Raw genomic sequence first — 16,803 nt, 5'->3', positions numbered from 1 at the left:
GTAGTAAAGGTTAAGCGTGAAAATCAAGTTTGCTGAATTAGTTTTACAGTATTTTTAAGGACTAAGATTAAACATGCCCATGAGTTTATTACCTATGTGCAATTAATTTTGGACTATTGGCGTTCATGAGGTGTCAGCATAGAAAAGTGAGTCCAGCAAATATTTTTGTCATAAATATGGTATAAAAGAGGTTAGCAAATCACTGGCCTATGGTAACGTTTGAAAAACAAACCAGGTTTCCACGATGTGCGAGAAAACTTGCTTGGTTTATAACTTGGATCTAAAAGTTCAGTTTGGAGGAGGTCACGGTATTTTGACAGTCAAAGGGCGCTTGTTTTGTACGAAGCGAAGCAACTTGACAGTGTTCAGCTACAAGTTATATAGGATCATAATGTTACTTCTTTAAAACCTTGTTCCATAGCAAAGCACATTTTGTTGCTTTGCAACCTTTTGACAACCGGCTACATTTGCAATTATGTCGATAGCGATGGGTGACATGACAAGCTGTGCAAAGCAATTAATATTTAATCGTTCAGTTAAATCCGCATTACTGATTTATGTTTCGATTGATAAAACTGTCAGTTACACTTGCTTGAGTTTAGTGTTATTGGAGGCTATGGCGTTTCCTGGATTATGCCCTGAACCCGTTTAGCACACACACACAGCTACGACTTATACATAAACAAGGATCGCCGAAATGCCAGACTAGGCCGCCGGAACGGCGGGAAAAAAGTTAAAACAGCGTTCGCTTTCTAAAGGGATGTTTTAACTGGCAGACCATTCAAAAGCTGGAGTTACGCACAATGTCGGAGAACAGGAACTACGTTCAAGGCAGAATTTATGATATGTGTTGCGTAGGGCGCTAAAGTGTTGATAGCAATCATAGTATATGGGCCCGCAGGGTTAAAACGCTTTAACGGCTGGCGAGCCTTTCGTGAGTTGTCAAACGTTAAATTGACTTTCACGTTATGAAATACCGGCAAAATAGTCATATTGAAACGTATTGGGGTTTACAATGTGTAAAATAGAATGCTTAGTAGTTCAGAAGTAAATATCTTAACATGTATACAAGTAAGATAACCGGACAACTGGTAAATTGACAAATATTATAAACAAAAGTGTGAATAGTAATAAATTCACGATGGTATTTGAACAAATGAGTTGTGAACTCATGCTGTTTATAGTCAGGTAATAGGAATTTAACGTAAATGCTTTCTGATATCTTGTTTCTATTTAGGTACTTAGTGCGAAAAGATCTCATTGTTGTCTCTCTTGGCTTGCTGGCGTTACGTCTACTGAAACACATCCGAATCGCGGCACTAAGAAGCGTAAAGCAGTACCATGGAAATGAAATACAAGACTTCGGGGTGAGTACACAACAGATTTAAATGTTTACAGTATAGTAAAACAAATAAAAAAAAACTATATGTCGTAAAAACATAGCGTTTTTGTTAATATTTCCCTGCCTGGGTATTATATTTTTAGCTTACACAAGCGTACTATGCGGCTCTTCCTGCAATCCTGACTGTTTTTTGCTGTAAATTTTGTAGCAGTTACCAACGTTTTTGTAAGAATCAACACAGTTTACAACGCTGTGTCCTGGCGCGATAACCTCATTTTTCGAAAACCCACGTGTTGGAAAATGTGACACGCCCATTAATGCAGGACAGATTGAATTTGTAGTTTAAAAACATTCACTCAGGTGGTTTACAGAAGTAAACAAACAAGCGTGTATCCTTTATTTGTTAATACAGTATGTTTTCTCAATTTAGTCCAACTATCTGCCATGTTAAATATTTCCATTCTCCAATTAAAAAATACGGTGCTTTGAGTAATATATTTGTAGGTAGCTGAACATAATGTAGTACTTCGTTTAAATAAATAGGTTGATTTTTGCCGCATGTTTGAACAAAGACGGAATATAGAGGCCGTATTCATAAATAACACAAAATGGTTGTTAACCAAGGGGTATATATACATATTTATGTAACGTTTGGTTCATATAGTCGTTGCTCAATACGTGAACATTAAAAATTCACTAGTTGGCAAAGTTAGCTGTTTATCAGCTTTTCCACAGCTGCCGATCGCTGTTTGCGTTATAGAACATACCGGTTTCAACCAGTTTCCGTGCTAATTGACAAATCATTAATCGACCTGTTGTGCCTGTCGCCTGACCAACGTTTATCCCACGTCCCATAGTCGATTCAAACTAGAACGACAGCAATATCACCATAAACTGCAAGAAGAGACAAACAAAGTACTTCGGTGACGTAGTTTAAATTGCCCCTTTGCAGATTTTCTGCTTCTGCATTGTTTCCTGTCTTTACGCAATGTTTGTCCGCTATAAGCCACAGCGTAAACGCAATTATTCAAGCGATCAAATGGCGGCAGGAGGCGACGTCGCAATTTGACAAATATTTACTTTTGCTGTTTGGCTCTTGGTAATCAACGAGAAATATTGTTATCGAATGCAATACACTCATTTGCCATGTGTGTTAATTTCATAAATCTATCTCCAAACTATTGGATACCCCATCTGTGGTTTTGCCAATTATCGACCACTGTTTTCTGCAATTTTGAAACATGTATTTATTGCATTGCTACACTATCATAAAAAAGAAATATTTAAAAAATTATCGCGACATCTCTACGTCTTTTCAATGAAGGGTAACGTCCCTATATTTGAGTTGTGTTGGCCATGTCTTTTGACAAAAGCCAGAAGTCACATGCTGACGCAATCGGTAGTAATGCTCGGTGTACAAACGCGCAGAAGATCTGAATGTCGCTTGTTGCTGTGTACGCCTCACATCGCTAGGGTTATAGATAGCTATTGTTCAGCAGTTGTGCCCCAGTTACTATAACGTCAACATTGAACAGACCGAACAGCCGGTCGAAAACGTGCTGCGCATGGGCTCAAGCGTCAAAGCTCGCTTAACTTGGGTGGCAAAAGTTTAGGCACAACAAAATCTTTATTCTTTCTATTCGTTTCATCCATTGAAGTCAAACCTGTCATGTAATGTAATTACCACTATCCAAAAAAGTTATTAAAAATACGAACTAATTGGCAATTTTCGAAATCAACATCATTTTGTTTTTTCTCTTGGTTAGTTCGTACTCCAAAGGACGCCTTAGCAAAGATGAGATATCGGTTCTGAAGGAGCGTCGTATGAGCTTGTACGAAGGAAAAACTGCGAGTATACCGCTTTGCATATTCAACCTGATGAACGCCATTCTTGGTAGTGGCATACTTGGGCTTGCGAACGCGGTTGCCAACCTTGGAATAGCCTTGTTCACGTAAGGATACATTGTCGTCAAAATATCGATAAAATTCCGTTATGTTGTGCCCAGCCTGCAAGCAAAAAGTTTGTAACACGTGGCACAGGCTGGAAATGTGGTTTGTTACTGAATAACAAGTGCATTTGACGTGCAGATCCTGCAGCGTGTAACATTTTTTTCAAAAACAGGCCGAATTCCACTATAAAATGTTAACGAGGTCCATACTATTGTGATAAGAAACAAGTTTAGTGACAATCCTATGTTGTGAGTAACTAACATTGTTTCAAATTTATCTTTAAAGTAACCCAAAATATCAAAACAACGGTCGGGTTAGCGGGTAATGAAAGTGTGGGAAACACATAAAAAGTGTGGAACATACGACAATATCGTAATCCTAGGCTTGGTTACGCGTTTGTTGCACGCCTGAACAGTTATGCCACTTTGCATCGTTATATTTACTTTTTTAACAAGAAACAAGGGCCATATTTATAAAAAACAATTTACCTCTGTAAAGTTATGTGTAGAAATATAGAATGAATTAAACTGGTCTGTACGCATCGTTAGCAAAGCGTGATACAGGTTAATAAGGCTACTTATTTACGAACTTGGTACACGCCGGGCACACTCAAATCGCGTGTTTGTCAACTGAAGTTACTGAACTTTGCCTAACATATGTGTCGTTTTAGGATTATGCTGGTAGCAGTTGCAGCCCTGGCGTTCAACAGCATACGTCTCTTACTGGAAATGTGTGACTACACTGGAGAATCGTCATACGAAGCTATTGGCAAAGCGGCCTTCGGTCTCGCGGGAAAGATTCTAACTGTAGTTAATATCTTCATTCACACAATGGGAGGTAAAATGTCGAGTGTCAAGTATAATACTCAGTTATACGTAATTTCGCCATTCAATAGCTTGAATTCGTAATGTACATTTTGTTTTCACAATTGTGTGAAGTCGTTTACTTACTAGCCTTCTATAAATGCAATAAACAGCGACGATATCGACGATATACAATTAGTGTTTTCTAGTGACTTTAAAGTGGTTTCTTCTCAGGGCTAATCGATACCGCAATTCCTTGCACAAATGTATGTTCGGAAACGTGTAGTCCAGGATTTCTCAACCTTTTAACGCTTTGGCCAACTTTCACCAACTGTTTTTACCTTTACTGAGAATTTTCTCCAAGCTCACCAAGCAAGTGCGATGGCAAACAAAACAAAAAATGCAACTTAATCCTATTGCAAAACCTATATAACTTTATAACACTAACATTGCTGTTGGTATGCAGAATTCGGCTGATAATGTATCCACAGCCTATGACATGAGATAAATTGATTTCTTTTTCCAATAACTGAATTTTGTGCGAAACAGATTAAACCTTTTTTTACTCGAACCTATATTCGGAAAGCTCAGTAAAAATCGCACGGTCCACCAGTCGTGCAGCGCGATCGATTAAATTAAAAGAAAGTTAACCTTTATTGCATAAACAAGTTGATTTACGGGAACTTACAGTAATAATTCACAACCGTCCGAAAAATCTAGGTTAACAAATGGCGAAGTTAATGTAAGACAACCTTACACCCATTATCAAAAAATCTTTTTAAATCGTTTCCCTGTAACATATGGTATACTATACGTGCCCATTGTACAGGTACTTGCACTGGTACATCCTTATTTATTTACAGGAAAGCCTTATCACAAAAAGTCATTATAGCTTAGAGATTATAGTCTGCCGCTTTAGTTTGACATTTATAGGACTAAAAGGGTTTGTCCCACACCTACAGTTAACATGGGTTGAGGTTTCTATAAACATTATCTCTTATGATATCGTCTTACTCGTAAATGCTTTCGTAAAAAGTAGTACTGTAGTATTTGCAGCGCCCCTTAGTATATTTACCAGCCTAAATATAATGGCGAATTACGTATGTCAAAAATTAAAAAATTAAAGAAAACATAAAGTTAAACTTAATTAATTTAATTTTTGCAGCAATGTGCAGTTTCCTATTCATTGTTAAGTACGAATTGCCAGAAGTTATTCGGGTGCTCACTGGATCGGACGAATGTGCAGTGTTAGTAGAGAATATTTATGCTATGTTACTAATTATAGCATTGTAGTCGTATTTGTCTCCTGGAAGTGAATCGCTATTGCAATTTCGTTTCGTGAAAGGAAAAAAAAAATCTTCCTACCGTTGTGTTATTCCATTGCACTACAGCTCGCCAAACAGCTAACTACACTAAAAAAATCCTAAGCTACGAAAATCCTAAGCTATAATTAAAAATGTTTGGTGTTCGTTGGAAGCTAAACCCGAATATTTTACTAGTATATATCGTTGACTATAGTAACAAGAATAGATTTTTTAAAGTGCCAGTTTGTCAGGAATTGCCTTCGTCGGATTACGGATAACACGCGCATTTTTTGCCTAAAATCAATGAATCCTTTTCACATTGTCCCCGCTTTGTTATCATGACGTTAAGCGAAGTTATCAATGGTATGAATTGTGGATGACCGAAAACATCTGATTATACCCGATACCCGATGCGATAGTATCGGTATTCGTCCGATACTAGGGTGGTGTCCGTATCGTTCCGATACTAATTTGATGTGAGATGTTCAGCGATGATTTGCCAAAAAGCGATTCCATCTAAAAGGCAATTTTATCAAAAGGCAACTCAAGATAACTAAACATTTTAGGGCAAAAGCTGTAAAACGCGATAAAGTATCAAGTATCTGACATCGCCAATGTAAATCCTAAACTTGTCAAGAATACCAATGCTTGAAACATTTTTAAAACATTAAAATTGTAATTTAACTTCTGTTTGCAACGTAGATAGTTTTAAGTAGCTTTAATAAATGTTTTATTTTCGTATGTTCTATTTTTGTTTATTTTACAAATTTAGCAAATTTATTTTTTGTTTTTGCAGGGACTGGTATTTAAACGGCGACATCTTGGTTATAATAGTGACAGTGGTTATCATAATGCCTCTGGCTGCAGCTAGAAACATAGGATTCCTGGGATACACTAGTGGTTTTGCGATGGCCTGCATGATCTTTTTCACTGGAGTCGTGAGTCAAAAGTTTAATATTATGTCTAGGGTAGGCCTATATAAGTTTATGTTATTCACTATTACAAGAAAACAGTAGTTATAGACTCTAGTCCAGGGTTTCCCAAACTTTTTTGGACAACGGATCATTATTTGTGAATCTCTATTTTCGCGGACCGCAATACAAAGCCAAAAATAAATAAACCGAATTTTATTTATTTACAAAACTGACAACATCAATGGGACGGGTGCGACGATAAAAGGCAAACTCGTAAGTCAGAGTCCACGCAAAGTCTGAACCTGTGTTTTTTCCGAATGGCGATAAGGATATTTTTATTACGTCATAGACGAGGAATACGAGAATTTTTCGTAAACAATTTTTTTTTTTTTTTTTTTTTACACTTGCGGTCTCTTAAAACTACTTAGCGGTCATCCAAACCAAACCTTAAAAAAAACCTGTCGCCATGGACCACCTGTGCAGTCGTCGCGGACCACAGTTTGGGAAACCTTGCTCTAGTCCAGGGATGTCCAACCTTTCAGCAGAATGGGCCGCATTGCCACTTTAAAAATGTCGATGGGCCGCAAAACCTGTCGAATTAAAGGGGTGACGTCATAATTTACGCCATATCGTGACGTCATAAAACAACATACCTTACGAACACCCGCTCTTCGAGAGTTCACTCGCGCGCAAATATGCAAGTTAATCTCGGCCTTATATGCAAGTAGCCTAAATCTCGGCCCCATTTGTTTTGGCGAACCGCGAAAAATTAAGTTTACGTGCTGTGTCATGCCATGGTACGCACCTTTGGGCGGATAAATTTCCTTAAAACGGTCCGCAAAATCGCACAATGAGAAAAACACACATCTTGCTTAACAATGATGTGTGCACAAGCGTTTGATGGATGTTGAAAATAAGAGACTCGATTCTAGTTTCAGAAAAAATATAAGAGGCCGACATCAAATACTGCGCGTTCTACACGTTTTGGTAATAGTCGAAACAATTGTTTTAAAAAAAGCCTATCTAACTGAGGATAAGTAGTGGGCCGCACGTAAACATCAGATGGGCCGCAATGCGGCCCGCGGGCCACAGGTTGGACATCCCTGCTCTAGTCCATAATAATATGGAATAGAGCATTAAGATCTTGTCAGACGCGTGTCCTGAGTTGACAAATTTGGTACCTATACCCAACGCCAATTCACAAAAAAACTTGTTTGTAAATCGAAAACTATCAATAGTAATTCTAAAAAAAATGAATGTTAAAAAATAGTGAAAACGTGTGTTATAAACATTGCTTCGCAACCGGTGTTCCGCGCTGTTTCAAAATTTTTTTTTGGGCTATCCAAATGTACGGTTGTATTGTTTAAAGTGCTTAAAACAAATACGAGAAATACACATCTCCATCAGTCATGCTTTTTCGCTGTACATGGGAGGTTTTAAACTGTGCATCGCTGCGTCCTGGTACATAATGTCAATTTTATAAGAGGCTTTGCATGAATATTTACAGATTGTTAAACCCTGACTCGTGCATTAAAACTCAATATTAAAAAACTGTAACAATTACTGTTGATTGTGATTTAACAAATAAATTACACACCTATTTTGCCGGAACGCTGTTCAGAACTGGATCCGGCTTATTTTCGACGTTGGTGAATATAGCAATGCTTAATCGAAAAGTTATAGCTAAATGTAATCGTCTTAAAAAGAAACGAGTACGATGTTGCTGTCACAACTGGCGAGAAACCTTAGAATGTCATTTACAGCAAAGTATTTAAAGATATACTGTTGCCGAAATACGTAAATAAACCTGGAGATGTGTTTCGTGGAATATTTATTGCATTGCCCATACGCCTTTTCAAATAAAAACTATAGCTATTTTCGATTTTATAGTATGTTTTGTCATATTATGGGCTATGTTTTCACCCAAACTACTTTTTATTTTACCACAACATCAAATAATTATATTAGAATGCTACGGAAATTCGTCTAGGTTCCCCAGTTTAAGCTTACACAACATGGTAAGATATGCTCATAAATATATCGACAGGTTAGGTATTTTAAGGTTACATCCTTGCTATACGCTAGCAGCCCAAATTTTTACAACTAAAATTTGAGCATCGTCTTCTTTCGTGTTAAATTTTCAGATAACCTGTATCATTATTTTGTGCAGATAGTGGTTGAAAAGTTCATTATCCCATGTCCGATTCGCGAGCATGAAACAGTTGACCACTCGAACGTATCAACAAGTGATGCATCTGGTATGAATGACATTCCTGTTTTTTTAAATACGGCTAACAACCCACAATAAAAGTAAATATGTAACATTAGTGGTAGATTGTTCACACATAGTGATTGTAAAATTATAGAAGTATCTTCAAATTAATTAATTCGATATATAATGTACACCGTAGCTTTCGATTTGGTAAAACTACTTTCTAGAGATGAAATCGCCTACAATTTACTCACTGATTAGAAATGCTAGCTGGTAACCTAGTCAATCAAACAATGGAGATGGTAACCAACAGCACGGAGGGCCAACATCATCCCACCGGCAACGAAAGTGTGATATGCGGATCGCGAACTTCACACATTTACCTTGAGTTTGAAGAGGGTTTAGAAAATCAGCAATGCGACGCAAAGTTATTCACTTGGAATGACAAAGTAAACACTCGCCCGAGCATAACATTTCTATCTTTTAAAAGGCATAATGTTTTATTTTTTTTATGCACTATATTGTTGTTTTGTAAGCGTTCAGTTATGTTCACTCTTGAGGTGCACGGCCAAGCGCGTTAAGTAATTCAGCTGTTTTTCTCACGTTATTCAATACCGCTTTAACCGGCCTTCCCATTTGTGGCAGAGTGCCTACGCAATTCCGACGATGGTGTTTGCTTTTCAATGTCACGCATCAGTGCTTCCAATCTACACCGAACTGGAAAACCCGAAAAAGTCCCGGATGTACAAAGTAGCGGTGATTTCAATCGGGAATGTTTTTCTGCTGTACTTTCTTTCGGCTCTTTTTGGATACCTGACATTTTTTAGTAAGAATAATTTATTTCTCGAATCAACCAATTTTTGGTAAAAATGTAATTGAATCAAATTCACGATAATTTGTTTAAAAACCTTAAGTAAGTAATATAGCAACTCAGCTACGATACTTAATAGTGTGATTTTAGTTAAAATTATGCATTTTTCTTCGCGATGCATGGTAAAGAATCGGAGACTAACTTTGTTCCTGCGTCATGGATTTGTTCTTGGGACATTTTTATTACTTTGCGAAAGGATAACATTTATTTTCGAGTTACATGAAAATACTTAAGATCATTGAGCTATAAATTTTATGTTACCAAAAATAATATATCGCAAAACAGCAACGAAACTTTGGTTTCAGTTTTATATAACGCTTAACAAAAAATAAAGCAACTATTTTTGCAAGACAATTTGCTTACATTATGGAATAATTCGCTAAACTTTGTATTGTTAAACAATGGATGTCATATTTTAAGCTTAATACCAAGCCTACTTTGAATTAATTTAACCTTTCCTGTCTTTAATATTTTGCAATAAAAAATCTTAACATATAGGCGGCTAAGGTGGTATTCACTAACCCTGCATTGGTGTTATGTAAAGCACCTGAGAAATAGCTAATACATAGCTAATAAAGAAAACCCTTGCACAATTATAGCTAATAACTATATATTACAACAAAACATTGCAAAACGATTTGATTATGACTTTTAAATTTGTCTGCGTCGACATCATGTGAAAAAAGAAAACACATCCAACCTGTTTGAAAATGAAACAACAAATTTGGTAAAACCGGTATCGTTAGTAAAGTTTAAGTCATGATGAACGAGTTATCAAACGTATGTAGGTTTATTCGTGAAACGTTGCCTAAAACCATCGAATCAATCGTGAGAATTTAATCAGCGTGCTATTAGCAAACATGTCGAACGCTTGGGTAATACATAATATGTCCCCTATTTTTACAAAGACGGATGCTGGTTTGCAACAATGTGTACTCTTGCAGACCATTGTTCCCAAGGTGGGATCCGTGACTAAAAATTGTTTTAGTCAGAATCCCTACCAACATAAGTAAATTGTATGAAGCGAGCAAGTAAACTCACCTTGATACTATGCCGCTGCGGTATATATTAGTGTGTTTTGCACTTTCTATCGGTCTATAGGTAATCACGTTTTCTTTGCACGTTATTTTGATGTAAGAGACCGCGTATTATTATAAAAATTGCAAGGTGTCCGCCACATCTCAAAAATGTTTAGAAACCACTTGGCTATAGACAACCTATATTGTATTTAGGATGGACAGCTTTTATAGTTTTAAACTAAAAAACATATTTAGATTGAAGAAAGCACTGCTTTTTTATAAGAATATCCCTTATTTTACACTTCTAGAAGTTAAATTATGCGCAAAATATGTTATTGGTTTGTTCCCTACAAATTCGATGTTACTTCAGGTGCTGTAGGACCCGAACTACTTCTCATGTACAGTGCTTATGATCCTACGAACGCAGTAATACTTATCTCCAGGATAATGGTGCTTATCTGTGTCATATTTTCCGCGCCTCTCTTACATTACCCGGTAAGTTAAAAAAGAAAGAAATTAATTTAGATGTTCATTAACATCAATTCCTAATATCTCTTGTTCTGATGTAATGATGAAAATAACGGCCCAAATAGACGTTAAAAGCGACATGCTTTATTTTCAAACGTTTCGGCAATTTCTAATGCCATCATCAGTGATATGAAGGCCAAATCGGTTGCACCCGTTTATACACACTTTGGTCGCACCAAGAAATGATGAGAATGATAAAAAATTGCCGAACGTTTGAAAATAAAGCATGTCGCTTTTGACGTCTATTTGGGCCGTTATTTTCATCATTAAACTCTTGTTATGTTTGTGACAAAAGTTCATAAATAATAAATATAACTAATTGCTTGTTGCAGGCGCGAAAGTCTATCATTATGCTGTTTTTTGAAGACAAGCCGTTTTCGTGGGTTCGTCATCTCGTGATTATGGTTATATTACTAAGTTTAAGTAAGTAAACGCCCCTTTGAAACCTTTTAAGCTTTAAAGCAATGGATATCTCTCGAGTGTTTTTAATTTAAATGTAGGCAACATGTGCCATTTTAACACTAAAATCTGGATTATAGTCCGTCAAATATGTGCTACCACGGGGTTAAATAAACTAGGCATAAGTTGTTGCGAAGCACACTATTATGGCCTTTGCTGCTAAATGTGTTTTCTTCACAGCAAACGTTCTCGTGATTTACGTGCCAACCATCCGGGAAGTTTTTGGATTTGCCGGGGCTACTTGCGCCTCAATGCTGGTGATCATTCTTCCCGCACTTTTCTACCTGAAGCTGGCTCCGGCGCCAATAAAATCAATGAAAAAAATAGTGGTATGTATGTGTATGAGAAATTAACAAGATAATGGAGACAGGGATAGTTTTGCAAAAACTTGGAAAACTGGCCGAAGCTTCTCCCAAAAAACCCTTTGTATAAATTTTACATTTTCATATTGCTTTTTGACAAGCAAGTTCAAATTTGTATTTTCACACAAGTAGGCTAGCCCTGTGTCATGAAGAATGATTAATAAAAAAAAAAAAAAATTTTTTTTACACAATATGTTGTTGATAGCAAACACAAGGAGGTTTTGGTTTACTACCAACAATCCAACACGTTCGTGTGAGGCACCCTTATACACAATTTGAATGTAAAAACGTCTTCTACTGGTAAAATTTGCCTTATGAAATTTTTTACTGTTTAAATACATTTGCAGTGAGATATACTCACAAATAAGAAAGTAACTTATATTAGGCTCGTACAACATATAAGTTAGCATTAAATTTGAAACATTTTTTTTACTTATATTTTTGAACAACACATTTGTATCACGAATGTATGTAGTCTTGCCACGTTTTCGTTTAACTGGTTTTGCCGGATATCGCCAAGAAATAAACAGGCCTGTCTGCGGTTACTTGACTTTGCTTCGCCAGACTGCCAAGTTCCAAACTTAACTTGTCTCACGTATGGTCAATGCCGTTTTACAGTTGGGGTAAACTGTAGTTTACAAAACACATAAAACTCTTGTGTTTACTTTAACCCAAAGCGTGTTTTATACAAGGACTAATTAATTCATTGATTTTTGGTCAAATATGTTTTATTAATAACACTGTGATTAAAAATCCTAAAAAAAACAAATTTTACTGTATTAAGTTTGGTTTTTCGCACAGTTGTCTGGACGCTCATTTTCCGTTAGTTTTGGCCCTATAGTCGGACAGTGACGTATAGAAAAACTTTGGGCGATTCTAATCTTGTCTTGCCAAACCGATGATTAAATCACTAAAATAAACGCTGGTTTTGGAACACAAAACATGGGTATATAATCAGGGTTGCCATCGACATAGACCCAAATATAAGGAACCTTGTACTGCTGTCTGCTGCTAAAATGTCGTCAGCTGCTGTATCCTAGTGCCCTACCAATCTCACAACTTAGAAGTAAAATCCTGAGACTTGCACGCCACGGGAGTACCTTTTTATTTATGATGTCATAAAATCTCTGCGCAAAAGCATATAATTTTAGAATATTATTCAACACTAGTTACCAGATATAAACGCTCAAAGTTCTGTAGTTGTTGAAAATAAGACAAAATAAGGACGCAAGTCGAAAATAAGGGCATTTCTTAGAAATAAGGACATTTAGGTTTTCTAAGACCTGGCCCTTCAAAATAAGGACAAATCTTAGAAATAAGGACGGTATGGCAACCCTGTATATAACAATGCCATATTATTCGTCACTGTAAAAATACAAGTAAATTCAACCTTGAATTTTTACACTGATGATGGCATGAGGTATTGCCGAAACGTTTCTAAACAACGAAATGTCGATTTTATCGCATTATTACTTGGTAGTTTATTAGTTTGTGGACATCGTTGCTACGAGAAACGAGGTTCAACTTCGGATCCGGTCGCTTTGTATCTTCATAACTAAACTAAATATTAGAGCAAAAATTACTGTAGAAATTACGCTTTAGGCGCTTTTTAGGCGGATGCCCTGAACATCTCTGTCGAAGATAACTTATGTATTTAATTTCTGACTGCCGTCTCGTTAGGTACAACTTATATGCTACATGATATAGAGACAAATCATGGCTCTCGACGTTCCTATGTCTAAAACGTTTAATCCCACAGCTTCACAACTGCCTAAAACACAAAAATGTGTTTTGGGTTGCTGTTATTTAATCCTTTTCTTTGCAACGATTTGCGACTGATTTACCATGCATTTTTTAAAACAATGAGCGAAATGAAACAGGTGAAAGAAATCGAAGGTCCTATGAAACGCTAATGAGCATTTAAAAGGGGTCGAAGGTGATTTGTAGTGAATCGGGTGCATTAGTTAATTGCATTTTTAGAACGTGATGTATGAATTGAAGCGTACATTTGATTATTTCAGAATTCAAGTGAAATTGATATTCACGGTTCCAAATGGATAGTATTTGTTATTTAAATCAAATACTTTAACTATTATTTATTTGTTTGCTGTAAATAGTTTGGGCATTATGCTAACGAGTCAGAAGCCCTAAAAAGCCTACCTTCACAGTATTAATAGTACAGTTTTTGTTGTTTCGCATATTTTTAGCCACTGATGTTGGTCATCGTTGGAGTTGGATTCATGATCATGAGTATGATTCTAATCATAATGGGATGGATACAATAAAGTGGATGTCTTGCAATATGTCCTATTTAAGTGTGATATGTTTTACTAGTCGCTATTTCATCAATACTAGGATTTTTTGTTAGTCTGTATTCAGTATTGACTATTGAGATCATAAACGAAGAAATCTAGAAAACCTAGGCTTAGTATAAGTTTTAGTTTTCTAATTAACTCTTCGACTTAACTAAATTGTTCCATGGTATGCATTTTGGGCAAATTTCTACCTCCTGGCAAAGAAAATTAACGCATTCTTGCTTAAATAACGGTTGTCAATATTCTAAAATTGAATTTGTTACTATTATTATGCTAGCTTATCTGTTACACTCTTTAATCCTACATGAGTCATAATTAGGTTGGTAATTTATGTAACATGTTTAAGTTATTCGTGCAAATAATAATTTCCAAATAATTTTGAGCTATTTTTTGTTTAAATAAGAATGTTTTAAATGAGTGCTTCTCAAACCGTTTTAGCTGCGGGCATACGTAGAAAATCACAAAACGTTAGCACGCTTTCAACAAAACAATAATAAATACCTGGACAAGCACCCTGAATACATGGCACGGCGATAGATGATTACCATAATATTCAAATTTAAAAGGTACAGTGTGCATTCAAGTCTCACAACTAATTTCGTTATGATTTATGTGATAGTTTATTTTTCTAAATTAGAAAAAGTTGTGCGAAACACTTGGGATTTTGTTTTGGTGTACTGTCCCGTGACACGCAGTTTAAGAATCACTACACCATTTGCTGCATCATTGCTGCGTACACGCAAATATTATATTGTGTTATTACAGAACATTTAATTACCGTTTTCACCTTAAATTGTTTATCTTATCCAACGTTTTGCCGTTTCCTTTACATTAAATTAAATTTGCAATTAAAATTTAGAGTACGGGTATTTTTAATTATTGGCCCAGCCCCAGACATAATATTATAGCCTGCTCTACTTAGTACATTTTTTGAAATGCTCTGAAGAAGGCTGGTCTTCTGACCTATGTGAAATTGCTTTGTATTTTTGACGCAAAGTCAATATAATCACTTTGCAAAACAGTTAATTATGTTATTTTTCATAGGTATGCAAAGTTATTAATAAGTTGTTAAAGGTGTAATACGGAAAACAAGGAAGAACACTGCTCTACTATTAAAAAAAATTATAATTTAAAAATTTATTTTGAAAAACAAAATCATGACAGGTTTTTTGAATTGTAATTTAGTGCATTTAAGGATAGATGTCTTGTTTGAAAATGACGTAATTTAAAATTATATAATATACAACATAAAAGATAATTCTAATGGCAGGCCTTCCTTCTGATGTGTAAATAAATTTTATATAGTCTAGCTAAAAAAGACGACGAAACACAAATAGAAAAATGTACTAACTCTACTTGCGTTATATGTCGAGCACGTTATTCAAGTTACTAATTATGTTCATTTTATACAAATAATTGACAAAGGGAACCTGCACACTAAGACCTACAAAGCAACAATATCGTAAGCGGATTTATGTATAATACCATACTATTATGACCAATGACATAATAACACCAAGTAAGAGTGAATAAGACGTAAACTGTCCAAATAAGTCCTAAAACCATCGGAATAAGATCTAAATTGCAAAAAGAACATAGAAATATTGGTATGGAGAGTCGGACAACACCGTAGGGAATTTAAAGGTACAGTAGGCTAAGATTTAGTGAAAGGTGAAATATTATTTGGGTCTTAATTCTTCTGACAGATGTAGGTCTTATTCCGAATTAGACCACTTTCCGACTAAATAGTTTTAGTCCATGTTTGGTCTTCTTCCGAACTGTGTGTTATTCCGGCGTTTAGGTTTTTTTTAATTTCGGTCTAATTGTTCAAGTCCATTACCAATACTATACCAAATTGATACTTACGGAAGTTTAACTTATACATGTTTTTTATTTTGGTAAGTTTTTATTATCATAGACCAAGGCGACTTCTAAAACGGTAGATAACTGTTACAGATATATACATGTGTAGTGTGTACATACGATACTAAATTTGAACTTCCGTGTTTTTTAAGGCAATATCTGTCATTAGAAATGTCACTTCACATGAAACTGTAATTCGCGTTAAAGGTGGTTAAACGAAAAAAGCGCTTTCTAGGTTTCATAAGTTGCTGAAATCGCGCCAACAGGCGCCATTCGCGATGTGTGATGACCTGCAGTTGGGCTGACAAACTGGAAAGCCGAAGGGGGCATAAGGGGAAAACTCGGGGAATTAGTGGAAGCTGTTGACGGTAAATGGCGGCTTAACGAAGCAAATAGAGTAAACGGGGAAATTCCGGTCGCTGTTGGCGCGTCGTGCCAGTCAAATGCAGAAGCATAGCGAGCAAACGGCATCGTGGGTAATCGGATTGGTTGACAAGGGAGATCTGTTCTCTGCGAATCCGTGCGATGAGATTCCGGGGTCTGGATTCGCCCGTTTCGTTCCAACCACGGGCTCCTTTCCAGTTTTTGGTGTGGGTCTCGTGAGCAAGTCTCCGACTGTTTTTGGACTAGTCCGCCTTGCGGACTTCCACACTCGTCGCAAGAAGCTGAGCTACAAATCGAGGGTTTCCTGGATTGCTGTGGACGTTTTGCTTCTATTTCTGCTACAGAAAAGTCTGTAAACGAGAGAATTGAAGAAATTTAATGTTAGTTGCTTTTATTTTAAAGTATACCAAATACCGACCAGTCAGATACCAAGAGTCACGTTTCTTACTTGGTTAACCGAAATCAACCATACCTTAC

At 36.2% G+C, this 16,803-nt stretch overlaps 1 protein-coding gene across 1 annotated transcript; it reads left to right on the top strand.

The window, feature by feature from the left end:
- Window positions 1–1,235: 1,235 nt before the first annotated feature.
- On the top strand, window positions 1,236–14,988 carry LOC146145175 (putative sodium-coupled neutral amino acid transporter 6). Its single transcript, XM_083389576.1, has 12 exons — window positions 1,236–1,367; window positions 3,109–3,294; window positions 3,963–4,129; window positions 5,261–5,342; window positions 6,196–6,337; window positions 8,484–8,571; window positions 8,787–8,974; window positions 9,171–9,351; window positions 10,786–10,910; window positions 11,276–11,366; window positions 11,583–11,731; window positions 13,972–14,988. Exons 1-12 carry the CDS (start codon window positions 1,342–1,344, stop codon window positions 14,047–14,049), a joined length of 1,503 nt encoding a protein of 500 aa, XP_083245702.1. The 5' UTR covers window positions 1,236–1,341; the 3' UTR covers window positions 14,050–14,988.
- The last annotated feature ends 1,815 nt before the right edge of the window (window positions 14,989–16,803 follow it).

Source organism: Ascidiella aspersa, chromosome 5 (assembly GCF_963924565.1).
Source record: "Ascidiella aspersa chromosome 5, kaAscAspe10.2, whole genome shotgun sequence".
NCBI lineage: Eukaryota > Metazoa > Chordata > Ascidiacea > Phlebobranchia > Ascidiidae > Ascidiella > Ascidiella aspersa.
The sequence above is the reverse complement of the archived record's forward strand: the minus strand, read 5'-3'. Positions and strand labels throughout refer to the sequence as shown.